This window comes from Prosopis cineraria, unplaced genomic scaffold (genome assembly GCF_029017545.1).
Source record: "Prosopis cineraria cultivar Desert tree isolate PC_DT_omini unplaced genomic scaffold, ASM2901754v1 PC8, whole genome shotgun sequence".
In the NCBI taxonomy this organism is placed as follows: domain Eukaryota; kingdom Viridiplantae; phylum Streptophyta; class Magnoliopsida; order Fabales; family Fabaceae; genus Prosopis; species Prosopis cineraria.
The window spans coordinates 16492120-16504479 of record NW_026555339.1 but is presented as its reverse complement, the minus strand read 5'-3'; the positions used below and the strand labels follow the sequence as shown (position 1 = coordinate 16504479).

Genomic DNA, 12360 nt, shown 5'->3' with positions numbered 1-12360 from the left:
TATTCGTGGGTTTCATACTTGTATCTGTTTCATGACTTCGATCACATTTGATTAGTTACCATCATGGATTATGAGTCCATGTCTGTTTCGTGGGTTCGACCACGTTTGATTAGTTATCCTCGTGGACTTTGTATCCACATTCATCTTCATGGCATAAGCCACGTTTGGTTATATACCCTCGTGGATTGTGTGTCCGCATTTGTTAATTGTTTGATAAGTTCCTATAATTATAAATTTGATTATTTGGTGATTTTATACCCCATTGGATTTTAATTAGTAATTTATTTATAATTATTTATTTTGTTTATTTGCTTTCTAGAAATCAAGTGATAATAATATTGGATATGATAATTTAATGATTCAAGATTTAATTTAAAATTATATAGAGCCATTTTATTATGAAGTTTACTAAATTTTATGAAAATCGTTGTCTCTTTAACTTATACAATTGCTTCAAACTTTCCTTTTATTCAAGTTCAATTGTTTATTGGGATGTTATTCACTAAAAAATGTTTTTGGCCTCAGATAGTATAGCTGATGATCTACCTCTTGTTAATCTATGAGGGCCTCATTGTTGAATTGATGAGAAGACCTTTTGAGGATACCTTCCTTTTGATGTAAATGTTTAATTATATGTTATTCTTTAAAATTATGATTAGATGCTCCACGTTAACTATAAATAGAATTTGATATGTTATCTATTTGTCTGTCTGTTATGGAGGAGTAGAGCTCTGCATTTTTAAATCGAATTGTACATTAATGTTGTAAAGGCTTCAGGAAGTTCTGTTTACAGTGGAGGTTTTGTCAAAATTTTTATAAAAAGTTGAAGAATATTTTGTTTATATAAAAATGTTATAATGACTTTTCATCCTATTTTAAATGAATTAAAATATTAGAATAAAGTTTTTTTAATCAAGGCTTAAGGGATATATGTTTGTGCATATATCTCATATCAATCATGTCTAATTTTTGGGGCGTGATAGTAATAGGATAAGGTTTATTTTTGTTGCTTTCTCTCTCGTATCACGTAGGGAAAATATCTGGTTGAATGGTTATTATTACATTTAATTTATGACTTTTCTAAAAGTGTTGACCATTCATGTGAGATCTGTGCTATCCACACATCGAATGTATATTTCTAATTGATATCCAAGTCTGGGTCCCACATCTCTGGACAATATTTGATTAGCATTCTCCCTCTTTCTATGATTCCTATAAGTTCCTCATTAATATCTTAAACTGATAATTATTTGCAGTTTCAGTACATAGTTTCTCCAATGATGAAGTTCCCACTCCGACCCATCGTTGCTTTTCTCGTAGTGAGTTCGACTTTCTTCTTCTTCTTCTTCTCACTTTTTTCTCTTCCAATGAATCTAATGCTAATGAATATTTATATTTTTACATATTACATTGAATATATGAAATATTGAAATTGCAGGTTGCATTACTGGTGGCAACGCATGCTGCCTTATCTCCTGAGCTTTACTGGAAGTCCATGCTTCCCACTACACCCATGCCCAGATTTATCGCAGATCTCCTCCACCCAGCTGGTTAGATTGTACTACTCGAGATATTTATACACAAATTAATTAGAATTTCAATCTTAGCAAAAGATAGTCCCTGCGTTTCAAAATAGTATATGTCTTTTGAGATATTTACAAACATACTAATTCGAAATGCAATTAATACATAAGAATATAGGCCACGTTATCAAATTTACCAGAGTATGACAAATGATATACAATAAGTTTCATTAAGTTCTAATAATAATTAGTTAATACTGGTAAGTCAGGTTATGGCACCACCGTCCACAGAAGGGTCGATCGCCAAGCATATTGTGCAAACGAGTATTGTTATGCTGACTCTGAGACCAAACTCCACAATAACCCCAACACAGCTCTCTTCTTCTTGGAAAAGGACTTGAAGGTTGGTCACAAAATGAATTTGCTCTTCACGCAAGCCTCCAACCAAGCATCCTTCCTTCCCCGTGGAGTCGTGAAATCCATTCCCTTTTCCTCAAGCAAAGCAAGGTACGTAGTGTCTGACTCATTCTACCATGTTTGTGAACACTGATATTCTGAAGAGTTAAAGAACATTTTCCCCCCTTAAACTTATTTTTGAAGAGTGCTAGACACCTTAGACCCACTAAACAAATTTTTTCAAGAGCAAAATTGCTCTTCTATTAGAGTCTCATCATTTTCACTGTTATTTACTAATGAGGAGGAATAGTGGGACCTACAAATAGTGACAAGGCATTCTAACCCATTTTGACCATCTAAAATGAGCTAAAAGGGCTGGAAGTGGAAGTGGTAGTAGTAGAAACCGAGCATAATTTTGGCAGCAAAACGGGTTAAAATGCCTTGCTGTCACTATGCATGAGCCCCACAATTATTCCACATTAGCAAATAATGGAGAAGATGATGGGTCTCTAACGGAGGACAATTTGCCCCTGAAAAAATTGTTTAGGGGCAAAATATTGCCCCACCTTTCATTACAAGGTGTCCAACACTTTTCAAAAAAACCATTTAAGGGGAAAAATTGTCTTTAACCCTATTCTGAAACTAACCCTCTGTTTGGATGGAAAGAAATGTTGAGAATGAAAGAAAATGAAGAGAAAGAAAACTGAAAAGAAAATATTATCTTTCCTTATGTTTGGATGAGTAGGGAAAACAGGGAGAAAGAAAATGAGCAAATAGTATAATGACTATGATACTCTTGTATCAAAATATGTCTTGTTTTATGTAATTATTTTTATAAAAACAAATTAAAAGGAAGAATTATATTAAAATTAACTTCATAAAAATTAAAATCAATTTGTTTATTAAAAATATATTATCATATTATTATATTTTAAAACCAAATAATTAATAAAAATATATTATTTTTATTTAAAATATTAAAATGAGATAATTTATTAAAATTAAATATAAATCATCTATTCAATATAGTTGGACATTGTAGCTTCTGGTGAAGAAGAAAAAGAAGAGTAGGGGAGAGAGAGAAGTTAGGCATGAGAGAGAGAGAGAGAGATTGACAAATTGTAAAGATGGAAAAAAAAAAAGGGAGAAGAAAGAATGGCATATATGAAATAACAAATTTCTTCCCAAAATCTATCCATATATGGAGAGAAAACTTGGGAAAAAGTATGGCGGGTCCTACCTTCTATTACTTCTGTACTTTTCCTTCCTTTTATTTTTCTTTCCTCATTCAAGTAGGGAAAAATTTGTTTTCTTCCTAGTTTTCCCCTCTTATTTTCTTTCCTCCCACATTTTCTCTCCAAACAAATGAAGCATAAGGGGAAAAATAGATAATTTATGTATTTGTGATTCTTTACTAACAGATGACTGAGATATTGAACAAATTTGCTGTGAAGCCCGGGTCAAAAAAGCTGAGGTTATGAATAACACAATTAAACTTTGTGAGGAGTCAGGGATTAAAGGAGAAGAGAAGTATTGTGCCACGTCATTGGAATCCATGGTTGACTTTATCACTTCCAAGCTTGGGAAAATGTGGAAGCTTGGTCTACAGAGGTGAAGAAGGAAACAAAGAACCAAGAGTACACAATAATGCAGGGAGTGAAGAAGGTGGGAGAGGCCAAAGTGGTTGTTGCCACAAGCTCAATTATGTGTATGCTGTGTTTTACTGTCACAAATAATGAACACAGTTGCCTATACGGCGTCGTTGAAGGGGGCTGATGGGAGTAGGGTTAAAGCTGTGAGTGTATGTCACAGAGACACGTCACAGTGGAACCCAAACATTTGGCCTTCCAAATGCTAAAAGTGAAACCAGGGAGTGTTCCTATATGCCACTTCCTTTTTCAAAACACCATTGCGTGGGTTCAAAGATAAATTAGGTGAATTCACATATTTAGCGAATTTCACTACTCAGTCTTTCTCCTCCTAGACATCTGACTGGTGAGTGAACGAGAAAGTGTGTGTGTTTGTAGATGGTATGTTTTTTTTTCTTTTTTGTGTATAATTTGAATAAGCTTTCTATTTCTCATTTTCTCTTATTGGCCATTATCGTACAACACAACAAGTCTTGTACCACTAAGTGGAGTTGGCTATATGAATTACACGACGTCATTAAACACTATCATTAATCAAACTTTTAAGAATATTATTAATCAAGAGATTTCATTCAACAACTTTCATAAGTATTCTGTTCTTTGATTTTTCTCTATCTCTCTTTACATTACTCAAAGCTGTTCGTTCCACTCCTTATTGGTGCTTCTCACAGCTTTTTCTGTACATATTCAAATTATCTCAAACAATTTTTTACTATTTTCTTCACAATAAATCTTTGAACGATTTTCTACCATAAAAAAGCAAAAACAACATGTACCTTTTCCTTTGGCTTTCAATTTCGATCTTCTATTAAGCACAAATTTGATTCTCCAGAATGCGTTTAAGTTATAATAGAAATAAAAGCGACGTTTTGTACAAAGAAAGAAAGTGAATCTCGCATAAGATCATGTATTTATACAGCTTAGCAAAAAAAAAAAAGATGACCCAAAACATCTCACAGTAATGGAAAAATAATTGAATATTTTGCCAAAGATAAGGGTTAAGATGCTTTGATCACCCGAAAAAGGGTGGCATAATGTGACCCTTAAGTATTAACAATGATGCAATGTTACCTTTTCATTAATAGATTGTCAATTTGAGAATTAATAAATGGGAAAAATTACATATAAGACCCAAACGTTACAAATAAGTTTTTTTTAAAAAAATACTCTACTAAAAATAAATGTCACACTACAACATACAATTTTAATCGGTAATATAGATGAGTGACGTTTATCACGTAAGATGAGCAAAAGTACACGAATTGAATCAAAGATTTAAACGAAGATAAGCAAAAAAAAAAAAATGAGGAAACAAGTCTAAGCTATGGTTAATGTTAGTGGTAATTAAGTCTAGTTCTCAAGTCTAAGCTATCGGTCCTCTTCCACTCTAGTCTGTCCATGTTCTTCGACAGCAAGCTAAGGGGAACCAGTACAAATGATCCGTATAAATATATATATATATATATATATTATAATGCATGGCTTTAAGCAACTAGTACATAGGATCCACATTAAAATTAAATATATATAATATGAATATATAAATCCACTTGCTTGTTCATATACAAGACAAGAACATGCTTGATAGCAAACTATGTAAACCTCTTTAAATAATGGACTATCAACAGCAGGACATAAAGTTCACCCTTTGGCTTTATAAAAGATGTTGAGGTACTATCTTTTGACCTCCTAAATATTAACAAAGCAAAACATAAAAAGTTCACTCTATGATTTTACAAAAGATGTTGAGGTATTGTCTACAACCTTTAAAAGAAGGGCTTAACATACATACTACCTTTATATAAATGAAGTAGTGTGTATTTTGCATGTAGCCCATGGTCTCGCAAAGCAGTCCATAAAGGTCCTGCGAAGCTAACTATATACAGGTCTTGTGCATTAATTCAAGAAGATTGTGCACCCAAGCATCCATCTCGTCTTCAAGAACCAGTGAGAACGCAAACACTAGTGATGGACCAAGCCTTCCTGACTCCTTGCGCATTTCAGCAAATTAACGTCCTTTATCCTGATCCGACGCTTAGAAACATTTTGAGACTTCTAAAAATGCCTAGGAGAGTTAGAATACATTAGAATAGGTTTAGAGTGAAATAGAAGAGAAAACATAGCAATATAAATGTTTGTGATACATTTATTTATGCCATCATGTTAATAAAAACTATCACAACTATGTTTGTATAAATGAAAATATGAATGGAAAATTATGTTTGTACTCCTAACAAAAAATATAATAAAATAAAAAAATGATTATGATTATGATAATGATGGATATTGCATAAGTTAACTACTCGTTTGTATGCTTTCATTATTCATATGGCGTCTCCTTTAGGCAACCCAATGTGCTGTTATTGTCGTCCTAGACACAGTGATATGAATGACATAAATATGGAGACTTCGGCATTTTTATGAAAGTGATAGAGTAATAAGCCATTATATGAAGTTTCGCTTGGTTTCTAAAGGTGTCACAGCTCGAAATATAGGAGTGACTAGCATGGGATTTGTGAACAAAGCACATATCCCTTAAACCTTACTATTTTTGTAAGAATTTCATTAGCACCTCCCATATAAGTATAACCTCTCAAAAATCCTACGGTATAATTTTTACAAGAAGAATATTACTAAAATCAGGAGCATAGCTCCATCTAGCCAATAGACAGAATATATAACCAAATAAAAACCCTAACTATAGCCTATATAGAGTACCTAATTATATTTTCAAAACACATTACATAAATTTCATACTTACTTCAAAAAGATATAATGACAAAACAAATTTCCACCCCGCTCCGCAACAATCCCTAAGTGGTCAGTAAGACATACAATGTTAGCTACACTGTTTGAGACTAAAATAATTTTTTAGTGAATAATAACTCAATTATAGTTGATGAAAATAATGGAAGGTGCATCAATTAAGTTTTTTTTATAAACTTAATAAAGTAATCAATTGAAAATAATATAGCACATACCTTATATACATATATCAACGGTTATGTAAATGTTAAAAAAAAAACTATGAATGTATCAATTCAATTTCAATTTTATTAGAAATTCAAGTTCCACTATAAATATCAACATGTTTAAACACTTTCAGAATTATATAGCTTGATATAAAATTCAAATATAGTAAAAATAACAGTTTGCTTCAAAGGATTAAATTTTGAGAAAAATTAATTTTCAAAATTTACTTTTTAGTAGGATTTTATCAAAATGATTAACAAGTGTAAACACAGTTCACGAGAGTAAATTATCAATAAGCGTCGTTTGAAGTCACGAAAACAAGCGTAGGTACAAGAGCTTTATGCATTCAAGGCTTCACAATCTCTGCTCTAGGTTCATCAATGAAAGATCTCATTCTTAGAGCAAACTGCCTTTGGTTGGAGAATTGTATGTGGGATCATAAAGATCTAAATTTAGAGATAAAGAACTTAGTGGTTTTACATTGTCTAGAGAAAATGTTCATCGTTGATAACTTGATGCCAACCATCTTCAAACAAAACAAGTATTCTCTTGCATGATTACTTTAACATTGAATGGAATGAATAGTCTTGAACAAGTGCTCACCCTTGCCACTGTTACAAGCCAACCAAAGTTGAGGAATTGAAGATATATGATTGCGGCAAAGTGAAATGGCTATTCCCTTATTCTCTTGCTTGCCATTGTCCTTCACTGGAGAAATTGAAAATATGTAATTGCTCTAAACTTGAGAGGCTCATTGGTGGAGAGGGTGATGAAGACTTATCACATGAGGATCAACCACAATGGCAAGGAGAGTCCCTTTATAATATGCGAGGTTTTTCATATGTAAGTATTATTTGCAAAATCCCTCTTGACTATGAAACACCTAAATAATATTACTTATTAGAAATAATAATCCATGTTTGATGCATCGACTAAAAAAATTATTAACTTTCAAAGAAGGAAATATTATTTGTAAATTGAATTTGTTGCTTTTCCTTTGATACATGACATTTATATCCTTTTCTCAAATTTTGAGCTGAAATCAAATAATCAATTCTTCTTGCTTGTCTCTCTAGCTAGTCATTTGAACTTTTTTTTTGTCAAAGAAATGTGTTACAGTGTCTAACACAATACATTGTGAAAAGTATTTATACAGACCAGTATATTAAATAATAATTTTCAAGCAAAATATCATTGCTTCTTGAGCTTCTTTTGAGATTTCTAAGTTTCTTACATTTTTTTTCATTTAATTACTTTTTAATGCAAACATTTGATAAATTTTATTTCATATTTTTGGTCAAGGAGATGACTTTTTGATGTATCTTTTGACTTTAAATTTTTCTCATAGCCAATACTAGGGGTGAGCAAAACTGAACCGAACCAAATTATGTTTAATCTATTTGGTTCTATTTTGTTAGGTTTAAATCTTCAGTTCAATTCTTTCTTTAAAAAAGTTTGGTTTAAACAATTTAGTATGGTCTGAAGAGAAAGAAACCATACAGACTAAACAAATCAAAATAAAAAATATTTTTGTTGAAAAATGATATTTATTTTTTGTATTTTATAAAGGTTATTTTTAGTTTTAAATTTATATTCAGGTGAATTGAGGACCTTGAGACCTAAGTCCATAAGCCTACAATGTTTGATGCTACTTACCTAGAAGCCCAAAGAAGCGATAAGCCCAGATCATCCTTAAACCTAAGCCTCAAATATGAGAAGGACTCTCATCTTCTACCTGATGCCTCAACCTCCAACTTGCACGCTCAAGCAATCAAACCTCTCTTCCTCATGTTGCCATTCTCTCCTTTAGCCAGTTAGTCACCCACTCCCTCATACTTTCTCAATTTTCCCTAGCTGTCACTACTCTCTCCCTCTCCTATGCCGTGTCTGTTCTTCCCTTTCTCTTGTGCTCAAACTTTCTGTGTCCATGTTGATTGTCACTTGCTGTAATAGCAATAATTTTGGTGGTCTGATGCTCATCGCTGCTTCTTTTCCTCTCCTCTCATCTTTCATTTTCTTATTTTGCTTACACTTTTCAATTCCATTTTCACTTTGTTTTGCCAACGTCTTGTCACTCTATCTATGTTCTGGAACAATTGATTTAGGAAACCGAATCAAACCATCTTATTTCAGTTCCGTCACGATTCCGTTTATAAATATAGTTTGGTTTAGTTCAGATCAGGTTGGTTTTGTCAAATTTGATAGTGAAACCACCGTATAAACTAATGCTCACCCCACAAATATAAGTTATTTTTACCCAATGCACAGCTATCGAGAGAATGAATCTATCAGATTTTTAAGATTTTAATTTGTTTTTTATTTTTCCCTTCTTCTTTTTATATGGAAATTTTCCCTTTCCTTAAGTACATGAGAAATGATAATGATAATGAAGGGAGCTAAAGTATTTTAATATATCTTAAAGGGTATTTTAGGAAAAAGATATCAATTTTCCTCTAAAATTCATAAAGTACCTTGTAGAGTAAAATGTAAGATTGTGCAAAACGTGTTTTATGTTTGAAGGAATGGAGTAGTTATTAAAAGTTGTTTTATTTTTTAAAAATTCTTGTTGATGTATTATCTATAAATTACCCATACTTGAAGTGAAATGTTTTTTTAATGCATTTTTCTATGCTTTTATTTGAATTTGAAATAAAAACACCTTTTTTTTACTGTGCCTCCTTTTTCTACAGAGTTGGCTTCCCTATGCTGAAAGAAGCCTCCTCCGTCCCTCTATTGAGGAAGGGACAAATCTGGGCCATCCACTTTAATCTGGATAATCCAAATTTAATATTTTTAATTTTTAATTTAAATATATACTTATTAAAATAAAAAATATATAAAAATTAAAAATTTTAAATTTTTTAATACATATACTTATCAATATAATAGTCCAAATTTAATACGAATGGTCCAAATTTAATATTAAAAATTTAAATTAAATTTTTAGATATATTCTAGACAGTGTAGATATACTCTGAACAGAGTAGTAAATTTATTAAAAAAAATTTTGATATTATTTTAAATCACCCATATTAAATCTAGACTTTCAGATTGATAAACATATTAATTAAATATTTTTATAATTTTTATATATTTTTTATTTTAATAAATATAAATCTAAAATAAACATTAAAAATATTAAATCTGAACCGTTCATATTAAATCTGGACGATTCAAATTTGCCCCTACCTCAACGAAGAGGCGTAGGAGGCTTCCCTCAGCCAAGGGAAGCCAACTCCTTTTTTTGCTGCACTAAGTTTATAGAGTTTAGTATATTCTGAACTAGTGTTGATAGAAGGGTTAACTAAAATTTTCAAATGTTTTGATGAATTTTTTTACTTTCCTTGACATGTCATCTTTTTTATTAAATAAATTGGCTTGTTCATTTTAATTTTGTTTAAAAAATTCATGTTTTCTTTCAAATAATACATATATATATATATATATATATATAAGTATTAAGAAAAGTATCCTCTACAATAGGCCATAGTCATTTCATTTTTTTAATCAATGATTTTTAGATCTTTGTATTTAGTATTTATACTAAGTACTAAAGGTTAAACTACTTAAATTTTCATTTTCTTTTTGTAATATAAAAATATTATTTTCAAATTGGATTGTTATTTCTTTCCTCAATTCTTATTTTTATAAGGGAAATTTTATTTTTTATCAAATAATTAATTAGGTAAAATATTCTGATCTTCCTTTTATTTTTCTTTAATTGCAGATATCTCCCTTTTACTTTTGAAACCTATAACAACCTCTAATATTATGAATAGTTAGTTAATTTTATCATTTTTTTCATTCATCCAACTATTAGTTGATCGTTAAGTCACATATGTTATATCAAAATACACCTCTTTAAATATAAATATTATCTGAAAACCATTCAAATTACTTAAACAAATTAATGCATAAATTTTTTACTTTTTTATTTATATTTTAAATTTTTTCAATTATGTAAACTTGTTTATGTAGTAATTTTTTAAGAAATTAAATATATAAATTATCTAAAATAATATTCAAGCATGCAGTTAAAAAAATTTATGAAATAGGAATTTAATATAATAAATTACTCAATATAATTTATGTTTATATTCTTAATACAAAAATTTTAAATTATTTATTTAAATATTGACATACTTAATTATTTAATTTTTTTTTAAATTGGGAGAGAGAGTAGAGAATTAAATTATATGGGAAAATTAATAATTTTAAAATTTTTAAGATAAATAAAAAATTAAGTATTTAAGAATCTTTAACAGAATATTCCTAACACTATTAAATATTAGATTAAAGTGTGGGTTTTGAAAATAGAGGGGAGATGTCTGTAATTTTATGAGCAAAATGGAAGGAGGTCACTGTATTTGACTCTAATTAATTTTATTTATAAACAAATCTTGATATATTTAATGTTATATTTTTGGGATGAAGAAATTAATTTTTGTTTTATTGATTTTGTTAGTGTGGGAAGTAGTTAATTAAAATAAGGGAGTTGATGCAAAAATCTATCCGCATAATACAAAAATACAGTGAGCTATAATACCTTGACGAATGTGAGAGAGCATAATGAATATCATATCAATTTTTAATTTTTGTAATCTCTCCGCATTCGTTTCATAATGAATTGAATTTGAATACATTGATAGGGGAATGGAGTGAGACAGCATATGTGGGGGTTACCGCAACAAGCTTCGAGCAGTTGCAGAATCAGAGTGCTTTGACCCTTTTCCTAAGCTTGAAAGTTTTAGATATTGAAAGAAGTGGAAGAAAGAAAGGAATCGTGAAAGTGCAAGTGAGTGGAACAGGAACAGCACACCATCCTAATTTGAAGCTCATTTCAGAGTTGAAGAATGTACGATTACAATATCTAGCAGAGTTAGAATATATTGGGAAGGGCCCCACACAAATTATGAGCCTCCATAGACTTGAAAGTGTTTATTTGTGTGGTCGTCCAAGATTAAAAAGTATCTTCTCTCTTGCTATCTTTACAAGCCTCCCAAAGTTAAGGCAACTTGACGTGATTGAATGCAAGGAATGGGAGGGGATATTTTGTGAAGAATCACTTAAGAACCTTTCATCTTCTTCTTCTGATGTTTGCTTCCCGAAACTTAGGGAGATTGCAATATGGGATTGCAACAAAGTAAAAAGGCTGTTCTCTTATTCTCTAGCTTCTCATTTTCCTTTACTAGAGGAATTACATATTCACAGTTATTCTCAAATTGAGAGGCTTGTTGATAGAGACGGTGATGAAAAAGCAGCACATGGGGATTGGCCATTGCTTGTCAAACTGATGGAATTATTTCTACGAGGGTTGCTGAAATTGAGAGACATTTTTGCAGAAGAATTTGAGTATCAGCTGGAATGCCTCCATAATACACACGCAAGTCTTATGTGAAATCAACACGGTATTTCTTTTCTATTTCAAGTTTCCAAAACATATAACAATCTTTTTATTATGAAATTTCGAAGCTTTCTATTCACGCTATATACACACACACCATGAAATATAAAGTATGCATGCTCTTGTTTAAGAGAAAGATATATATTAACAATAATACGCAACAATTAATGTATTTTATGAAATCATATATCACAATGATTTCATGACATATAGTTGTAATACTAGACATTGAATAATCATGCAACTAAAAAGATATAATATTTTCTAGTTGCACATTGCCCCCCACATTATTATTGATGTAATTATGAATTAATTATATTACAACATTAAAAATATGTGAAATGGATGGGGTTTATTTTCTAGTGAGTATCATAGATCAAGCTGTCGTTTCGATATTTTTAAGAGGTTTCTTTTT

The 12360-nt window shown here is 30.6% G+C and overlaps 1 protein-coding gene across 1 annotated transcript; it reads left to right on the top strand.

Annotated features, from left to right (window-relative positions):
* Positions 1-1179: 1179 nt before the first annotated feature.
* Positions 1180-4049, top strand: LOC129318954 (BURP domain-containing protein 3-like). The gene is made up of 3 exons (XM_054963965.1): positions 1180-1319; positions 1439-1550; positions 1793-4049. The coding sequence occupies exons 1-3, from the start codon at positions 1278-1280 to the stop codon at positions 2071-2073; spliced, it is 435 nt and encodes a 144-aa protein (XP_054819940.1). The 5' UTR covers positions 1180-1277; the 3' UTR covers positions 2074-4049.
* The last annotated feature ends 8311 nt before the right edge of the window (positions 4050-12360 follow it).

Excerpts from the sequence above, each read along its gene's own strand:
- LOC129318954 (XM_054963965.1), top strand. The coding sequence starts at position 1,278 with ATGATGAAGTTCCCACTCCGACCCATCGTTGCTTTTCTCGTA. Across the intron at positions 1,320-1,438 it reads CCATCGTTGCTTTTCTCGTA|GTTGCATTACTGGTGGCAAC; the intron begins GTGAGTTCGACT and ends TTGAAATTGCAG. Across the intron at positions 1,551-1,792 it reads AGATCTCCTCCACCCAGCTG|GTTATGGCACCACCGTCCAC; the intron begins GTTAGATTGTAC and ends CTGGTAAGTCAG.